The 19,923-nt window shown below is 47.5% G+C and overlaps 1 protein-coding gene across 1 annotated transcript in view; it reads right to left on the minus strand.

Moving 5' to 3' along the window:
* The window catches only part of EPHX2 (epoxide hydrolase 2), a 194,779-nt gene that overhangs the window by 80,062 nt on the left and 94,794 nt on the right, over positions 1 to 19,923 (minus strand). Inside the window, exons 12-14 of the mRNA XM_063915025.1 lie at positions 16,934 to 17,045; positions 14,914 to 14,988; positions 8,922 to 8,967 (exon numbers count right to left, since the gene is read on the minus strand). Coding sequence (XP_063771095.1) covers positions 8,922 to 8,967; positions 14,914 to 14,988; positions 16,934 to 17,045 — 233 coding nt within the window. The remainder of the gene's footprint in view (positions 1 to 8,921; positions 8,968 to 14,913; positions 14,989 to 16,933; positions 17,046 to 19,923) is intronic.

Genomic DNA, 19,923 nt, shown 5'->3' on the forward strand with positions numbered 1-19,923 from the left:
GTCTCCCTTTAAAGGGATCACCTCCAAGGTCTTTTTAGAGTCCAGATCCACAGACCAGGACCGCAACCACAGAATCCGGCAAGCCAGAATGGACGTAGTAGACGCTTTGGCTGCCAGGACACCGGCATCAGAGGCCGCCTCCTGAATGTAATGAGAAGCTGTGGTAATATATGAAAGACACTGTCGGGCATTATCAGAAAAATCAGAAGGTAGCTCTGCTTCAACTTCTTGAACCCAGGCTTCAATAGCCTTTGCAGCCCAAGAAGCCGCTATAGTGGGTCTATGCACAGCACCCGCAAGAGTGTAAATAGACTTTAAGCAACCCTCCACACGCTTATCCGTCGGTTCCTTCAGAGAGGTGACAGTAGTGACAGGCAGAGTAGATGACACCACCAGACGCGCGACATGCGAGTCCACCGGCTGCGGTTTTTCCCAATTTTTACTTAACTCTGCAGCGAGGGGATAAAGAGCTAGTATCATCTTAGACAGGGAGAATTTCTTTCCCGGTGATTCCCAGGATTCCTGACATATCTCAACTAAATGGTCAGAATGGGGCAAAACTAATTTAGTGACCTTCTGACGTTTGAACTTATCGGGTTTCTTGGACGTATCAGGAGGTTCAGAGTCATCATCAATCTGAAGAATCAGTTTAATAGCCTCCAAGAGGTCAGGAACATCCACCTGCGAAATAGAGTCCCCATTAGAAGCATCTGCATCAGTGTCTGAGGGGTCAGTGTATACGCCATCTGCATCGGATGAAGTATCCGAAACATGCGTGAATTGTGAGGAAGTAATGGCCTGCTTAGATGACCCTGCGGTTCTAGGAGGGCAAGGGTTAGGTTTTTGTTTAACCAACACTGATTGAATTGCTGTAACTGAGTTAACAGAGTATCCGCCCATGGCGGATTAACTGCAGGGACAATATGTGGCTGCAATGGCACAGGAGGTCCCACAGGGGGCGTAAATCTCGTTACTAGCGTGGTCAGCAGATTAGAAAAAGCAGCCCAAGGTTTGACTTGGTGTGCCACCGGTGCTGCAGGCTGACTGAGGGGTACTGGACCGCCGTTATCTGGACCCTCAACTGGAATATTTTCCTCAGGTGCATCCGCGGCGTCAACACTGCATGACACAGGATCAGCCACGGATTTCCCGCCCTGTGTAGCAGACATTATTTGGAAACGTAGCCCTAGGGCGTAACAGTACAATATAAGACAAAACCCCCCTATGGAGTGTGACTGCCAATGCAGAACACAAACAGAGGATTTAAGTGGTATATGGTGACTGAAATACACAGAGAAAAATACCAAATAGTATATCCTGTGAAACTCTATATAGATATAGGATCCTGACGCACTTAGCACCCCCGTCAGGGTACAGAATATACGGATAGCAATATGTGTGAGATACACGGAAAAGGAACCACACAGCAGCTATTGGCACACACAGTCACATGTACAATGCAGAAATTATTACAAACAACAATAAAACTGCACTGGACTAGCAATACGATGTATGTATACAGATATAACAATGCACAGTAAATACTGGATGTATATCACAGGGTACTTGTACCAAATATCCCTGTAATTATGCACTTTTTCTTAACTAACACTGTCTAAACGACATGTAGAATACTTAAGTGTCCTGTAACTGCACAGCGCTGATGAGACAGGCAGCTTTACAGAGGCAACGCCCAGCAGTCCCAGGATCAGCGCAGCTCTGTGAAATGGCGCCCAAACGCTGACAGGGAGTGAGGGAGAGAGAGAGAGATGCAGCTCCAGGGCGGAAACATTTGCAGTAAATGGCGCCTGGGGCTGGGAGAGGGGCTACAGGTCAGAGCCTTATCCCCATGCTGAACTTCACCACCGGGTACTGCGGGCCTGTGAAAAACGGATTATACCTTAATCCGACCTGTGCCCTTGCCCTGGTGGTCTAGTGGGGTCCCTGTACAGCCAGAGTCTATGCCAGCGCGCGCTCCGCCTCCCATAGACCGCGCCGGATTGCGAATTCCGGGGGGACCCTCTTACCTCCTCCCTAGACGTGCGGTCACGCGATCCAGGAGAGCGGTGGCGAGTATGTGTGCCCTTGAAGTGACCAGCACCCTCCGCTGTAAGTACCGGCAACCAGGGCGTGGGAGTACACAGCGCCGCTGGGGGAGGGGAGGGAGCCGCAGCACGATATGTCAGTATGACATATAGCACCAAGTGCCTATGCTGCAGCCCTTGGAAGTCTTCTTTCTTCAATGAAAGCTCTTTTCAGGGCTGCCTAGCGTAGCCTTCCCTGTTAGCTGCCTGCACTGCAAGCACCAACTTACAAAATGAGCTCCAGTGCCAGGAGGCGGGGATATAGAGGAGATGGTGCAAGGCATCCTGGGAACAGTCAAAGCTTTAGCCTGTTGGTGCCTTAGATAAAGATCCAACTCTACACCCTGATGTTATTCCCTGTGGAATACCAGTGTACCCCGCTGCAGAAATGATGATTTCCCAAAGCCTACACGTTATACATGATTTAAGCAACCCTGCAGAAGTTTATTATTACCCGTTGTTTATATGGCGCCAAAAAGGAATCAGCAGCGCCTTACAAAGTACCTAAGCATAAACCGTGCACAGAAGAGGGAAAATAAGAGAACATGGGATACAAGCTATATAATCACTGTCTCCTAAGCCGTCACAGAACCTACAGAGGCAGCCTAAAGATCTGGTGCCAACGTGGGCATGACAGGAGCACAAGAGTGCCCTGCTGGTGAAAGCTTACAGTCTAGGGATAAGGCATTCTGATTCCCAATACATGGAGATAACATTACATAAGGGTAAGGCCTGAATGACATTAGGCCCATCAATATCCCTTACTCTAAACACATATGATCAGCGGCTGGCGACCAACCGTCTGCAAAGCTAAATGGCTGTGTGGTTAGAATGAGCCCGTAATGCTGTGACAGGTTGCAGAGGAGGGTGTACTACATTGCTTTGCTTTAAGTGTCAGAGCAGCTGTGGATGAAGGAGATTTACATGACTCATGATTGGCCTCTATGAGCCCTCTTGCTGCCGTATCTTGCTAGCTTCCCCCTGTTCCTGCAGCCCTGCATTTATATGCGGCAGAAGTGGTTATATTATTCACTGTCGTCTCTGCCCTCCTCTCTGCATTGTATCTACCCAAATCCCCTATAGAGTGTAAGTGTATAATACTCCCAGCCATGGAATGCAGCACGGAACTGCTGACAGTACAGATGTGTTCTCAGTCACATGGCATTTCTGCACCTCACTGCACAACTTAGGCACTCTGCCACGGGTAGCGATTCGTACCCCTTCCTGAAGTCTCTGGTGGGACACTTGACATGGGTAGGCCGCAAAGTCTGTGGTTAAGATATCTGGGCAGGATCATGTGCCGGACCACCCTATGTTTGTGTGGTTAAGGGGGGGCATTTATCAAAGCTTGCAGAGAGATAAAGTACTAAACAATCAGCTTCTTAATATCATTTTACAGGCTGGAGCTAGAAAAATGGCAGGAGCTGCTTGGTTGGTACTTGATCTCACTCCACTTTACCTCTCTCCTAGTTTTGCTACATCTGCCCCAGAGTATCTTAGATGCAGACTACTTGTATAATACAAGTTACAGTAAATAGGATTTTAAATACCTACCGGTAAATCCTTTTCTCGTAGTCCATAAGGGATATTGGGGACAGATTTAGTACGATGGGGTTTAGACGGGTCCAAAGGAGCCAATGCACTTTAAATTTCTTCAACAGGGTGTGCTGGCTCCTCCCCTCTATGCCACCTCCCACAGGCAGTTATAGGTAAAACAGTGCCCGAAGGAGAAATGACATACTTGAGAGAAGGAACATTACAACAATAAGTGTCCTGGGCAGCAACAGCTGAACTGTAACACATAACAGAGAACCTGCAGAAAGTCACCGCACAGAGGCGGGCGCCCAATATCCCTTATGGACTACGAGAAAAAGATTTACCGGTAGCTATTTAATACCCTATTTTCTCTAGTATCCATAAGGGATATTGGGGACAGATTTTAGTACAATGGGGATGTCCCAAAGCTTCCAGAACGTGCGGAGACATCTGCAGCACCGCCTGCCCAAACTGGGTATTCTCTTTGGCCAGGGTATCGAATTTGTAGAATTTCACAAAAGTGTTCTTCCCAGACCAGGTAGCAGCTCGGCATAGCTGCAAGGCCGAGACTCCACGGGCAGCCACCCAGGAAGAGCCCACTGACCTTGTAGAGTGGGCCTTCAGAGACTGAGGAACAGGTAAGGCTGCCGACACATAAGCCTGTTGGAGAGTAAGTCTAATCCAACGAGCATTGGTCTGCTTTGAAGCAGGACAACCCTTTTCCTGCGCATCATAAAGCACAAATAAGGTATCAGTCTTTCTGACCTGAAATGTGCGCCTGACACAGATCTTCAAAGCGTGCACAACATCCAAAGACTCCAGAGGAGCCGAAGCATCAGAGCAGGATGGAACCGCAATAGGTTGATTCAGGTGGAATGCGGAGACAACCTTCGGCACCAAGAGACATATCTCCTACAGATATGATAGTGTTTTGACGTCACAGGTTTTCTGTCTTGCACCATAGTGGCAATTATTTTTTTGGAAAGCCCTTTGTGAGCTAGGATGTTCCGCTCAACATCCATGCCGTCAAATGAAGCCACCGTAAGTCCGGGTAGACGAACGGTACTTGCTGAAGAAGATCCTTTCTTAGTGGCAGAGGCCAAGGGTCTTCTATGTACATGTACCACGCCCTTCGGGGCCAATCCGGCGCAATCAGGATTGCTTGTACTCTGTGCTATCTGATCCGCAGGAGCACCCTTGGGATCAACGGAATCGGAGGAAATAGGTAGACCAGCTGGTAAGGCCAAGGCGACGTCAGCTCATCCACTGCACTCACTTGAGGGTCTCTGGTTCACGAGCAGTAGCAGCAAAGCTTCTCGTTGAGGCGAGACGCCATCTTGTCGATTTGCGGGTATCCACTCCTGTCGACAATCTGTTGAAACACCTGAGGATGTAATCCCCACTCCCTCGGGTGGAGGTCGTGGCGGCTCAGGAAGTCCGCTTCCCAATTGTCCACTCCTGGAATGAAAACTGCGGACAGAGCTCTTGCATTTCTTCCACACAGAAGTATTTTTGACACTTCTCGCATGCAGGCCCTGCTTTTTGTCCCTCCCTGTCGATTGATGTATGCCACTGCCGTGGCGTTGTCCGACTGAACCTGGATCGCCTGATCCCTGAGTAAAGGGGAGGCCTGAATCAGAGCATTGTAGATAGCCCGAAGTTCCAGAATGTTGATCGGAAGTAGGGCCTCTTGGGCAGACCACCTGCCCTGGAACTGCACCCCTGGGTAACAGAACCCCATCCTCTCAGGCTCGCATCTGTCGTGAGGAGGATCCAATCCTGAATCCCGAAACGTCGACCTTCCAGTAGGTTGGACGACTGTAACCAGAGGAGTGAAATCCTGGCCTGGGGCGACAGCTGAATCATCCGGTGCAACTGCAGATGTGAACCGGACCACTTGTTCAGTATGTCCAATTGGAATGGTCTGGCATGGAACCTTCCAAACTGTATCGCCTCGTACGGGGCCACCATTTTTCCCAACAATTTTATGCAAAGATGAATGGAAACTCGAGCAGGTCGGAGAACCATCTTTTGAAGTGTTCTCACCTTGTCCTCTGGGAGGAACACTTTCTGAGCTACCGTATCCAGTATCATACCCAGAAACAGGAGCCTTTGAGACGGTTCCAGCTGAGACTTCTATAGATTGAGGATCCACCCGTGATGAGACAAAAGTTGGATAGTGCGATCTACATGGAGGAGTAGAAGCTCCCTGGTACTCGCTTTTATCAGGAGATCGTCCAGGTAAGGGACAATGTTGACCCCTTAGACTCTGAGCTGGAACATAATTTCCGCCATCACCTTCGTGAAAACCCTCGGAGCTGTAGACAGAACGAAGGGCAATGCCTGAAACTGGTAGTGATCGTTCAGTAGGGCGAACCGCAGATAGGCCTGATGAGGAGGCCAAATTGGGATATGTAGGTAGGCGTCCTTGATATCCAGGGACACGAGGAATTCCTGTTGTTCCATGTCCGCGATCACCACTCTCAAAGATTCCATCCTTGAATTTGAAAACTTTCAGGTAAGGATTCAAAATGGGTCTCACAGACCCATTTTCAGATTCAAAATGGGTCTCACAGACCCGTCTGGTTTTGGCACTACGAACAGACTGGAGTAGTAACCTTATCCTTGCTGTAGCAGGGGTACTGGAACAATAACCTGGGACTGGACCAACTTGTCGATGGCCAGTAGTAGCATAACACGCATATTTTCCAAAACTGGCAAGCCTGATTTGAACCCATCTTGTAACCCTGAGAGATAAGGTCCCTTACCCAGGCATCTTGGCAGGAACCGTCCCAGATATGGCTGTAGTAACGTAACCGAGCTAACACCACGAGATCCCCTCGGGGTGGGTGGGCACCTTCATGCCGAAGACTTTGTGGAAGCTGAACTGGTGCTCTGTCCCTGCGAACCAGCAATGGCTGGTTTCTTAGGCTTACCTCTGGAAACTCTAGCTGCACTGGAGGCACCCCGGCCCTAGATCAAAATCTGGAGGAGCAAAAGGACTGAGTAGACGGGGCCGGGTAGGTATGCCGAGCAGGCGGAGCCCCTGAAGGGAGAAACGTGGATTTCCCTGCAGTAGCTTTGGAGATCCATGCGTCCGATTCACCTCCGAAGAGCCATTCACCTGTGAAGGGAAGAGATTCCACATTACGATTGGAGTCAGCATCTGTAATCCACTGACGCAACCATATGGCTCTGCGTGCAGACACAGTAGTTCCAGCATTTATATTGCCAATCTCTTTAAGGGAGTCACAGAGGACTCTTGCCATGTCCTGAATGTGTTTTAGGAAAGTTACAGTAGTAATCAAGGTCATATCACCCGAAAGACCCTCTTGAATCTGAGTAGCCCATGTATGAATGGCATGTGTCATCCAGCAACCAGCAATGACCGGTCTTTGAGCTACACCTGCAGCAGAGTAGATAGATTTTAGAGTGGTATATATATTCCTATCCCCCGGGTCCTTTACCGTAAAAGAGCACGGAGCAGGGAGCACCGCCTTTTTAGAAAGGCGATAGACTGAGACGTCTACTGCTGGAGATTCTTCCCAGAATTTCCTGCCTTCAGGGGCAAATGGGAAGGTATTTAAAAACCTTTTGGACACCTGATATTTTTTATCTAGATTTTCCGAGGCTAATTTAAATAAATCATCCAATTCTTTGGGATCAGGACAGGTGACTGTCAGTCTGTCTTGTGGGAGGAAAAATGACTGCTGATTAGTGGCGTCCTCCAGGGGGAGCTTTAACACATCCCGTATAGCCAATATGAGGGGTTCAATACCCTGTGTAGGGGTGGGATTCCCACTAATGGGAATCCCTGTACATCATCATCAGAATCTGATACGATTGCAGGCAAAGCACATTTTTGTTCACCTGTAGTAGACAGCGGGGGATGGGAAGCAACAGCCTTGGCAGTTAGGCTAGCCTTTGCTTGTTGCAGTTCCTGAGTCTTATTGGCATTGGCAGTGAGCTGAGATGACATATCAGACATCATGGTTTTTATAGCCCCCAGCCAGGAAGGCTCTGGACTCTCCCCCACATTGTTATCAGCATTTTGTGATGACTGACTACACTGCTCACAGGATATGGAGCCTGGTGAGAGAGGGGAGAATCTGCCATTATATATATTGCATGACTTCTGTTTCACCATAATGAAAGACAGAAACAATACGCATACAACACAGACTGAATACAATACAAGCCTGCCCTATTGCATGTGAGAGGAGACACATAAGAGAGGACCCCAGCGCACTTAACGCTGCACAGCCCTAGTGAGGCTGTCAGCGATTAATATAGTAACATATAACAGTGATGCTACTGTACAGAGAATTCCCCAAAGGAATGTAAACTGTGCACTAATAGCGGCTCTCCCCCTCTACACCTGGTACCAGCATTCCTGTGACCGTTTTGAGAAGCTGCATGAGGCTGCTGCTGCTTATGCAGAGGAAGGTGCCAAAATGGCGCTGAGCCCACTCTAATGTAGCTCCGCCCCCCGCTATGGCGCCGGAGCTACTAAGAAGTTTTTTATACTGGCAATGTCTCCACAGGCTGTGTAGCCTCACATAAATGATTGGTACAACACCCCTCCAGCCAGTCTCACGCAGGGGCACCCGCGCCCCCCCCCCCCCCCCCCCAAGGAGGAACCCGTACGCCTCACCCACGCTTCTGCTGTACAATGAACCGGGGGCCCCCCTAGCGGGGCCCATGGTTTGTACTCACCACGACGATCACCTTCAGGCTCTGTTAGGCATGTGCGGCAAGCTGCGGCTGTGACAGCTAAGGCGCAGTGCCCCGCTGAACAAACAGCCCCTCAGGACAATGGTCCTGCAGCAGAGAAGCGGCTCTGCACCTCATGAGGCCGGTGACCGCCCCCTCCCTAACTCCCACGGTGCCCAAACAGCATACTGAAAGAAATAAAAGTTTAAAAGAAATTGAAAAAAAAAAAACTCTGGAGCTGCAGAGTGTGCATCCTCTCCTGAGGGCACTTTTTTCTAAACTACCTGTACGAGGAGGCATAGAGGGGAGGAGCCAGCACACCCACCTGAAGAAATTTAAAGTGCACCGGCTCCTTTGGACCCGTCTATACCCCATCGTACTAAATCTGTCCCCAATCTCCCTTATGGATGCTAGAGAAAAAGTACAAGCGAGAACAGTCTATGTTTTTTCCCTTTCACAGTCTGGCATGAAACAAATTGCAGTGATTAAATTACAGTACATTGTATGTATTGTTGTTCTTTTTATCCGTGTGTGTTTTACAGATTAGATGTTAATATGAAACCAAACACTGTAATTCAGTTTTATTACCTCTCGCGCACACACTGCTCGTTCCTATGAAAGGTGGAAGCTTGTCCTACAGTAAAACAGAAAAAAAGCGCAGGTGTCAGATGCATGTACACTGGTAACAGGCAGGACTGTGCATGTGGACCGCTCAGGAGCACAGTCAGCTATGATGAAGCGCTGTGCACAGAACTCTGGAATGACGGTGAATATGGTCTGATCTCTGCATGACAAATGATTATACAAGTTCTGTCTATAATAAGCCAGCGTGATAAATTCTGCATTATGCAAAGTCACCTCTGCAACAGGGCCATCCGTCATCTGTGAATTAGGCCCCGGCTGCACTGTTTTGTTAGGTAGCCTGTTAACTCTTTGGGGCTGAGTCAGGGTCGCACGAAAAAGAAAGCAACTACTGGCACCTGCAAGTTTATGCAAATTTTGCTACAAATTCTTTCCCTGGTGTATATATGTGCGGCCAAATGTGCCAGGACTGAGTCACCACTGTTAGCGTCTGTGCACGCTGTAATACTATTGGTGCATCCTCTTACGCCAGCATCAAGACTTGCATCAGTCCTACAGGTGACCATGGCTTCCTATGCCTTTGGCTCTGTGTCTGGGAACCCAGCTGCTTGCACCGCCACACCCATGACACTTCCATAACACGCCCACTGAACCGCCCATTAGCCGCCTCCCATAAATCAGTTTTCCACCACATTTCTGATACAGACACTCAGGCCCTTTATCGCCATCAAATACGGGCCCCCAAGAGGAGAGGGGACTTCAGCAACATCCATTTTCATAACAGCCCTGAGAGCTGATGCCCCACCCACTGGTGGGTGTTTATGGTGTAACAGGGATTCAGCACCGATCATACAGGTCAGTCTCTGTGCGGCACTGCATTCATAAGTAATGGCTTCTCAGTCTGTAAGTGTGGCTGGGTAGTGTCAAAACTCAATCATGATCCTCAGTTACTCATACAACACTAGAGGTCTATTTCCGACCCTGTCGCAAGTGTGCAAAAAAAAAAGTTTTTCGCACATGTACGATCAGGTCTGAATTGCCCCCTATGTACTGATGGAACTAGGACGAGGTTGGGACCATTATGCTCTGTTGGGATGTGTGGACAGAAAGGGGGAAGAAAATGGTCACCTGAACAGTGTACAGATGGGTCCTCCGTTATCTTGGCTGACTGAGGCGTTAGTCGTGATCGGGCATACGCAGCGTGCCTGGGCGCAAGGAGGCGCGCCTAGTCGAAGGGAGGCGCACAGAGCGTTTGGCGTTACCTTTGAGTGTAATACCCAAGATCATCCGCTAGATGTCGCTTTTTAAAATCACCAATGCGCATGCGTGTGGTCTCCATTAAAATACAATACTGAACTACAGCGTAAGAACTACTTTACTGGTGCATCTCATTACGCTACATTATGCTACAGTATGTCATACAGTCTATAACAGTATATACAGTACAGATGCAAATAGTACAGCATATACAGATGCAAACAAACATGTTACAGATACAGTATGGCCTATTGATGTTAGGGATATGGGATATGTGAGCGTCCAAATCCCGTAGTATTAAGTATAATGGGGAGAGATAAAAGCTCCTCCCTAAGTTCCTGGATACAAATCACTGTGTGAATAGTTTATACAGACGCAAATGAATGTTTTAAAACACTTGTGTATGCAGACGCAACTAATGTGTGAAAGGAATAATGTAGCTCATTGACTTTACAGTATGTACAGTGCACTAAATGAGCGTCCGAGTCCCCTAACAGCATAAACGAACACCAATGGGAAGGATTCGCTGCTTACATTACTTTTACACATGAACTTGTGTATCTTCCATGCAGCGACGTACAGTTAGCTAGCGGTGAAGGCTCCCACCTCCCACGCTGAGGGTCCAGGTTCGATTCCCAAAGTGCCAATGTATTTTTTTTCCCCCGACATTCACTTTATAAAAATTTTTTTCTGTGTAATCCATTGTAAAACATTCAATGAAAGGGTGCACACAGGTTTCACATAAATCATGGTTTGTAGTGAACAGCTAATTAGCATGAACAGCTAATTAGTACCCTAATAGAACATACTGTACAGAGATACTAAGGACGGTGATTTGGCATCCAGGAACTTAGGGAGGAGCTTTTAACTCTCTCCATTATACATAGAAAGATTAAACTTGCCGCTGTACGTTACAAGCTGTTCGTGCAAATTAGTACCCTAATAGAACATACTGTACAGAGATACTAAGTACGGTGGTTTGGCATCCAGGAACTTAGGGAGGAGCTTTTATCTCTCTCCATTATACATAGAAAGATTAAACTTGCCACTGTACGTTACAAGCTGTTCGTGCTAATTAGTACACTAGTAGAACATACTGTACAGAGATACTAAGGACGGTGATTTGGCATCCAGGAACTTAGGGAGGAGATTTTATCAAACAGTCAAGAAAACGGAGGACCCATCTGTACTTTGACTTTTCAGAAAATACCATTAGTCTGCCTGTTCCTTCTGATACGGACAAGGAAATCCACCCAACCTGGCACGAAAAGTTTATTTTTTAATTAAAATTGTAAGAAGAATCGAGAAATGCCTTGTGGCTCTTGCTTCGCCATCAATCCAGCAAAATGCACAATGTAGGCTTCCATAATAAAATCTACACTTGAACTTTATAATGCAAGTTACTTTTTCTTTTGGCTAGTTTTTTCACCAAATTGAATGAAACACAGAAAGTGTTAGAATTATATTGTGGCGTTGCATGAAGTCAATCTGTGCATCTCATAATTGCATGTCTTGTTATTTACCTTTGGGTTTTTTTTGTAACTTAACCCTGGAGATATTTTCTCAATAAATTCTAAAAGTTTATCAACACTATCCTATGTATGTGCTCTATGAATTCATGTGCCTGGAGAGGCTCATGCTTAATGTGTATGTATTTAAGTGTGATGCAAGAGTCTGTTGTTCTCGAGTGTCATTCTAACATGCTACGTAGTGGCAGCTTGAGTAAAACCCATGTCACGACCGCCCACCTGCATCAAGTTGGCATATCCAAGCGCAAGCTGGGGCCCGGTTCTGTGACAGATAGGATAGCCCAATATCTGGGCAAACAGGTTATCAACATAACTACTAAGGAGCCACAACAGTTTCAACAGAGGACTCCCTGGGCTTCTGTATTGTTCTCCAGTGAAGGGTGTTGGACAAGTAGCAGGAGAACCACAAGAGTGGCACCATAAAGACCAGCAGAATTTGGAAGGCCCTGACTGGCTGTGTGTTATTAAGATAAAACAAAGCACCTGAACGGCTCTTTAGTTATTAACTTGCCATTTTGTTTTTTTTACTCACTGCATTTTCAGCGCTTTTTGGAGCAAGTTGTGGATCATCGCATCTGGTTTTTTTTTTGTTTTTTTTTTACTTATCCATTGGACTACATTGATTCAAAACCGGAACATGGGTACAGGGAAGTATGAATTTAAGAAACAATTTTGGCCCTCATTCCGAGTTGATCGCTCGCCAGCTGCTTTTAGCAGCAGTGCACACGCTAGGCTGCCGCCCTCTGGGAGTGTATCTTAGCTTAGCAGAAGTGCGAACGAAAGGTTAGCAGAACTGTTCGTAAAAATTTTCATGCAGTTTCTGAGCAGCTCCAGACCTACTCCTAGCTTGCGAACACCTCACTCAGTTTAGTTCTTGCTTTGACGTCACAAACACGCCCTGCGTTCGGCCAGCCACTCCCCCGTTTCCCCAAGCACGCCTGCGTTTTTACCTGTCACGCCTGAGTTTTTTAGCACACTCCCTGAAAACGGCCAGTTACCACCCACTTCCTGTCAATCACTCACCGATCAACAGAGCGACAGAAAAGCGTCGCTCGACCACGTGTAAAACAGCATAGTTTTGTGTGAAAGTACTTTGCGTGCGTACAGCGGCCCGAACGCATGCGCAGTTTTGCAGTTTTTTTTACCTGATCGCTGCGCTGTGAAAATCGGCAGCGAGCGATCAACTCAGAATGAGGGCCTTTATCTTTTTGGGGTGGCAATTAAATTATTATTTATTTTTTAAGAAAAAAAGGGACTAAAATGTAAAAATACATTAAATATAAATTATATTTATAGGTATTAACTATTATTCTAAGAATAATTATTTATATAAATAAGGGATACTCTTTTTTTTTTATGGGGGTGATATTTCAGAATCTTTTATTTACAGGGCAATATACTTTCAATTTAGGTGGAGGAGGCACAATATTATCGTAAGCCTGTCCCCACAGGGGTACCAGGCAGGGCCCAACGGGCAGGTTATCTCAAATATAGGGGTGCAGATGCTGAACAGTCTAGCCTATCAGACGAAACTGCGGGTTGGGTAGGGAGAATCGACTGCAGATACCTCGCCGCCCAGAAAGAGGTTTCTTGTTCAGCTGTTTTCTTTATATACACTTGTCGCAGGGATCAAGCCACTGGCAATGAGTGGGTCAAAAAGCTGACACACTTCGCTGGGGATATAAAGCACAATATCATCAGATAATTGCGGCAACGCAAATTCAGAAACTGTTACACTCCTCCCAGAGAATGAAACAACATTCTACATTGGCCAAGCGTGCAGTAAGAAAAGTAATCCTTGATGATGAATGCAGTAACTTATGGCTTGAAAGTGAACTCATACTCTGCTTATAAATAGTGCATATTTTCCCTCTACGTAGGTTAATCCTGAGACCGACTGAAACCTTCATCTCCGACAGATTTAGAAACCCTTAATTATTTATGTTGGCAAAGGAAAGTATTTAGTTCTGCTCTGGTTTGTACTAATCTATTTAACTCCTGTTCTGGTTTCCCGGTGTCAGGGACACTTTGGGTAACAGAGCCCCGAACCTGCACAGAGGTGCGAGGTGAGGAGGAGGTGAGAGGAGGCTGGGCTGTTACCTCCCTCTGGCACCTGTATCAGTTTCTCCAGCTGTTCCCCAACACAGCGTACTTACATTTACTGCTGAGGCAAATGCCGGGATGTCCCGTTATAATGCTATAAATACCCCCAAAGACAATACTGTATGTCAATGAGCGGCACAATTAATTGCCGGAGGCCATAGTAAGAGTGTTGCAGCAGGATCTCGGTGACCATTGTGATGAGACGGGCGTATTATTTCAGGCGTATTCGGTTCCAGATGTAAACAATTGATGAGGCCGTATCTTGTATCTCGGCTATTTTCCGATAAGTGGCAGGTCATGTACCGTTAAAGTGGAGAAATTAGGATGCTTGGACAAGTTCTGGATTGTCACACTGTAGGCTCGGTGTACGGTATAGGAAACGCCGTATCCCTCATCTTATTTCAGCACCGAGGCAGTGTCTGCTGCTGGGAAATCTTTATTATATTATAACAAGGACATGGGATAATGTTTTTGAGGTGGTCACTCAGTTGTGTCAGGTAGGTTAACGCTGAGCCATGAAATAAAATGCCATCTGTAATAAAGACATTACCCAATGTCCCACTCTCATGATTACTATCAGCCATACAGAAGGCTGAATCCAGCAGTATTTTAGGATGTAAAAAGTTTATTAACTGTAAGGGGCAGCCAAATTTCTAGGCGCTCTTCTGGTATGTGGAGGCATTTGCTACGAGAGAAGACAATACTTGTGCACCTTGAAGTGAGGTGGGAAAACATTGGGGCTCATTGCTTGCGCTTCGTAATGACCTATACTGAGCTTTGGTAACACGTACACCACTGAGGCCCGGAAATGTCAGTGAGGTTCTGCAGGAGTGTTGTCTGCCCCCATACCCATGAGGAAATTTATAAACGCCAGTAATTGGTGCTGGTACACAACCGGTTACAGATAAAGAATAAGCGTAGCTGGGACTCTGTGGGATACCATCGATTGCTTGGGGCACTTGACCCGAGAGGCAAATTCAAAAGGTCTCACTAATAACCCATCAGACGACTTGTGATTGAACCTGGATAACAGCAGCTATGGCAGAGGATCAGAATCGTGTCTGCCGTACTTCCTCTTACTCTCCTTATTATCAATAACATAAAGTTACCTTTTCCCCTGTACCTCGGAAAAATATTTTAAATGTTCTCTCCAAATTTTTCTCCAGTTCTGCCTCAGCAACACCCTAGGAAAACAAATTGTATGAGAACGTCACACACGGTGATAGTACAAGGCAGGAAACACTTAACACGGACTTCCAGAGCCAGCAAATCAAACTAAAGTGATTGCCTGGTGTCTGAGCTTATGATATTGCTAAAGCGGATGGCACACTGTGATACATGGTGTGTGTGTGTGTGTGTGTGTGTGTGTGTGTGTGTGTGTGTGTGTGTGTGTGTGTGTGTGTGTGTGTGTGTGAGCGATGGCATGTGCCCAAAACAGCCGTAAATTTGATTACATTATTATTAGCAATCGTCTGCCAGATTATCACACCCAATGATGCCGCAGGTTATTTCAATGGGGGCAATTCAGAGTTGATCGCTAGGCTGCATTTTCTCACAGCCTGTGATCAGGTCTGAACTGCGCGTGTACCGCAATGCGCAGGAACGTCGGACGACTGCACAGGGCATCGGGGCATAGCGGCGGGATGGTGCTAAAAAAGCCATTGCATGGGCGATCGCAAGGAGATTGACAGGAAGAGGCCGTTTGTGGGTTTCAACTGACCATTTTCAGGGAGTGTCTGGAAAAACGCAGGCGTGTCCAAGCATTTGCAGGGAGGGTGTCTGATGTCAATTCCGGTCCCGGACAGGCTGAAGTGTTCGCAGCGGCTGAGTAAGTTCTGGGCTGTGCAAAAACTGTACAAAATCTGTTTGTACAGTTCTGCTACACGTGTTCGCACACTTGCACAGCTAAAATACACTCCCCTGTGGGCGGCGACAATGCGAACGCAGGGCTGCAAAAAAAAAAAACCTAGCGAGCGAACAGGTCTGGATTACCCCCAATGTCGGGAAAGCGGAAAAGCCAGATCTAGAATTCCTTAAACCATGTGAAATTGTTGGTTGGCACGATTTCAAGTTTTATCATTTGGGAATGATGTGGCAGAACAGGACTAGGAATGAGATATTGTAGACACAGAGTTACACCGGTACTATAGAAGATAGGTTACCACTGGTCTAGGTTAAAGATACCCAACTTAGGGGGTCAGTCCGAGTTGATCGCTCGCTAGCTAGTTTTAGCAGCCGTGCAAACGCTATGCCGCCGCCCACTGGGGAGTGTATTTTAGCTTAGCAGAAGTGCGAACGCCTGTGCAGCCGGGCTCTGCAAAAACAGTTTGTGCAGTTCCTGAGTAGCTCTGAACCTACTCAGCGCTTGCGATCACTTCAGCCTATTCGTGTCCGGATTTGACGTCATACACCCGCCCAGCGAACGCCCAGACACGCCTGCGTTTTTGCAAACACTCCCAGAAAATGGTCAGTTGACACCCAGAAACGCCCCCTTCCTGTCAATCTTCTTGCGGCCGTCAGTGCGAAGGAAAACTTTGCTAGAACCTGAGCACAACCACAAAGAGCTTTGTACCCGTACGTCATTGCAGTCCCTACGCATGCGCATAAATGCAGTTTTTTCACCTGATCTCTGCGCTGCGAAAATCGGCAGCGAGCGATCAACTCGGAATGACCCCCTTAGTGCAATGAAGTGCCACACGCAGGTGACCAAATGTAACAGATACAGCCACTCAGATGGCACTACCCTTCGGGGCACCTGATGTTTAAACATGGATTGATATTACTGGCCAATCCGAGTCTCACCCATGACAGATCAATTCCAGCTGGATTTCCTTTTCAACTTTCATATGAGGCCCAGCAAAATTCAAAGGAGCCAATATGTCCAAAGGTCATCCGCTTTAGTCTCGAGATTATTGATCAAAGGTAGGCAATTGGTTGCTCTCCAGCAGCTGTGGAACTACAAGTACCAGCATGCACTGGTGCCAGACAACAGCTGGAGAGCCACAGATGGGTCTTTCCCTGATCTATAGGGGCTGCTCACCTGGAAATATACTAATACTCTGTAGTTAGAAGGCGTCCCAGGATGAACAGAGTGATACATATACTGTAACAATGTGAGTGAGCAATTACCGGCTCCTGGAAGTAAATCTGGTAATCAAACAGAGGGTTGGCTTTCACCCTTTCACTGGCTCTGACTTCTGGGTTGGCAGCAAAGAATGGAGTATTGAGTGACGCAACCGCCCTGTAAAAAAGGTAATATGAGCAGGATTATACGGAAGAATATACAGCAGACCTTAACAACAGGGTAGACTCTTAAGCCATTCAACGCCAGCCATCCTCTAGGTTCCAGAGCTCAAATACACAGCAGTTGGGGAAGGGTAAAAATAGGATTTTAATTACCTACCGGTAAATCCTTTTCTCGTAGTCCGTAGAGGATGCTGGGGTCCGCATTAGTACCATGGGGTATACACAGGTCCACCAGGAGCCATTGGCACTTTAAGAGTTTGAGAGTGTGGGCTGGCTCCTCCCTCCAGACCCAGTCTAGAAACTGTGCCCGAGGAGACGGACATCTTCGAGAGAAGGATTATACACAGATAGTGGCGAGATTCATACCAGCTCACACATACAAGGCAAACCAAGCTAACTAGCTTGAAACTCAGCAACTGCTGAAACATTACTTACCAAGTGACAAAAGCAGTACTTAACTAAAACAAGGTTGTACTGAACCAAAGAACCACTGCAGGAAAACGAAGCATCCTCTATGGGCTATGAGAAAATAATTTACCGGTAGGTAATTAAAATCCTATTTTCTCTTACGTCCTAGAGGAAGCTGGTGTCCACATTAGTACCATGGGAATGTACCAAAGCTCCCAGAACGGAAGGGAGAGCGCAGAGGCCCCTGCAGAACAGATTGACCAAACTTTAGGTCCTCAGAGGCCAAAGTATCGAACTTGTAGAATTTAGCAAACGTGTTCGACCCAGACCAAGCAGCCGCTCGGCAAACTTGCAAAGCTGAGACACCCCGGGCAGCCGCCCAGGAACATCCCACCTTATGAGTAGAGTGGGCCTTAACCGATTTCAGACACAGCAAACCTGCCGTAGAATATGCATGCTGGATAGTGAACCTGATCCAGCGAGAAATTGTCTGCTTCGAAGCAGGACACCCAATTTTCTTGGGATCATACAGGACAAACAGAGAGTCTGTTTTTATATGACGAGCAGTCCTCTTCACATAGATCTTCAAAGCCCTCACAACATCCAAGGACTTTGATGTAATTGAGGAGTCAGTAGCAGTCGGCTTCCCAGTTGTCCACGCCTGGAAGGAAGATCGCTGACCGCGCCAACGCGTGCCTTTCTGCCCAGAGGAGGATTCTTGTCACCTCTGACATTGCAGCTCTGCTCTTTGTTCCTCCCTGTCGGTTTATGTAGGCCTCCGTCGTTACATTGTCCGACTGTACTTGAATGGCCCAATCTTGTAGAAGATGAGCCGCTTGGAGAAGACCGTTGTACACGGCTCTCAATTCCAGACTGTTGGTAGAATGGCTTCCTGATTTGACCATCTTCTTTGGAAGGTTTCCCCCTGGGTGACCGCTCCCCAACCTCTGAGACTTGCATCCGTGGTCAGAAGGATCCAGTTCTGATTTCCGAACCTGCGACCCTCCAGAAGGTGAGGCATTTGCAGCTACCAGAGGAGCGAAATCCTTGCCTTCGGCAACAGATGTATCCTCTGGTGCATGTGCAGATGAGATCCCGACCAACTGTCCAGGAGATCCAGTTGGAAGGGTCAAGCATGGAATCTTCCGTACTGCAGAGCCTCGTATGAGGCCACCATCTTCCCCAGAAGGCGAATGCACTGATGAACAGATACCCGGGTTGGCTTCAAGACATCTCGGACCATAGATTGTATCACCAACGCTTTCTCCCTTGGAAGAAACACCCTCTGTACTTCCGTGTCGAGGACCATCCCCAGGAAAGAATCTCCTTGTCGGCTCCAAATGTGATTTTGGAAGGTTCAGGATCCAACCGTGATTCCTGAGCAGTTGAGTCGTAGGAGTAATCGACTGTAACAACCTCTCCCTGGATACTGCCTTTATCAGCAGATCGTCCAGGTATGGAATTATGTTTACTCTCTGCAGATCGTCTAGGTATGGAATTATGTTTACTCTCTGCATGCGGAGGAGAACCATCATCTTCGCCATCAGCTTGGTGAACACCCTCGGTGCTGTGGAGAGGCCGCCGAATGGCAGTGCCTGGAACTGAAAGTGACTGTCTAATAGTGCAAATCTGAGATAAGCCTGGTGCGGCGGCCAAATCGGAATGTGGAGGTACGCATCCTTGATATCCAGGGATACCATAAACTCCCCCTCCTCCAGACCTGAGATCACCGCTCTCAGAGATTCCATTTTGAATTTCAACTCCCTCAGGTAGGGGTTTAGCGATTTCAAATTCAAAATTGGTCTGACCGAACCATCCGGTTTCGGTACCACGAAAAGGTTCGAATAGTAACCCTTGTTGTGCATATGAGGTGGAACTGGGACAATGACCTGTGACCCTTCTATTTTTTGGATGGCTTCCTGTAGGATAGCCCTGTCTGCCAGCAAAGCTGGCAAGCCTGATTTGAAGAATCGGTGAGGCTGGAGCTCCTGAAATTCCAGCCTGTACCCCTGGGACACAATATCTTGCACCCAGGGGTCCAGGCCCGACGCTACCCAAACGTGACTAAACCTTCTGAGTCTCGCCCCCACCTGTCCTTCCTCCAGGCCGTGCGGTCCACCATCATGCTGAGGATTTTGATGTACCAGAAGCAGGCTTCTGGCCCTGAGAGCCTGCAGTAGCAGGTTTTTTGGATTTTGCCCGCTCTCCTCTAAAGGTGTTATGCGGCTTGTTTTTTCTCGTTTTAGGAGTCCGAAAGGACTGTGACGTAGCTGAAGAAAAAGGTTTCTTCGTGGCAGGCGCAGCTGAAGGAAGAAAGGGTGACTTACCCGCCGTTGCTGTGGAGATCTAAGCATCTAGCGCTTCCCCAAATAGGGCCTTACCTGTGTAGGGTAGGTTCTCCACGCCTTTCCTGGATTCCGTGTCGGCAGACCATTGGCGCAGCCAGAGTCCTCTACAAGTTGAGA

The sequence above is a fragment of the Pseudophryne corroboree genome, chromosome 4 (genome assembly GCF_028390025.1).
Source record: "Pseudophryne corroboree isolate aPseCor3 chromosome 4, aPseCor3.hap2, whole genome shotgun sequence".
In the NCBI taxonomy this organism is placed as follows: domain Eukaryota; kingdom Metazoa; phylum Chordata; class Amphibia; order Anura; family Myobatrachidae; genus Pseudophryne; species Pseudophryne corroboree.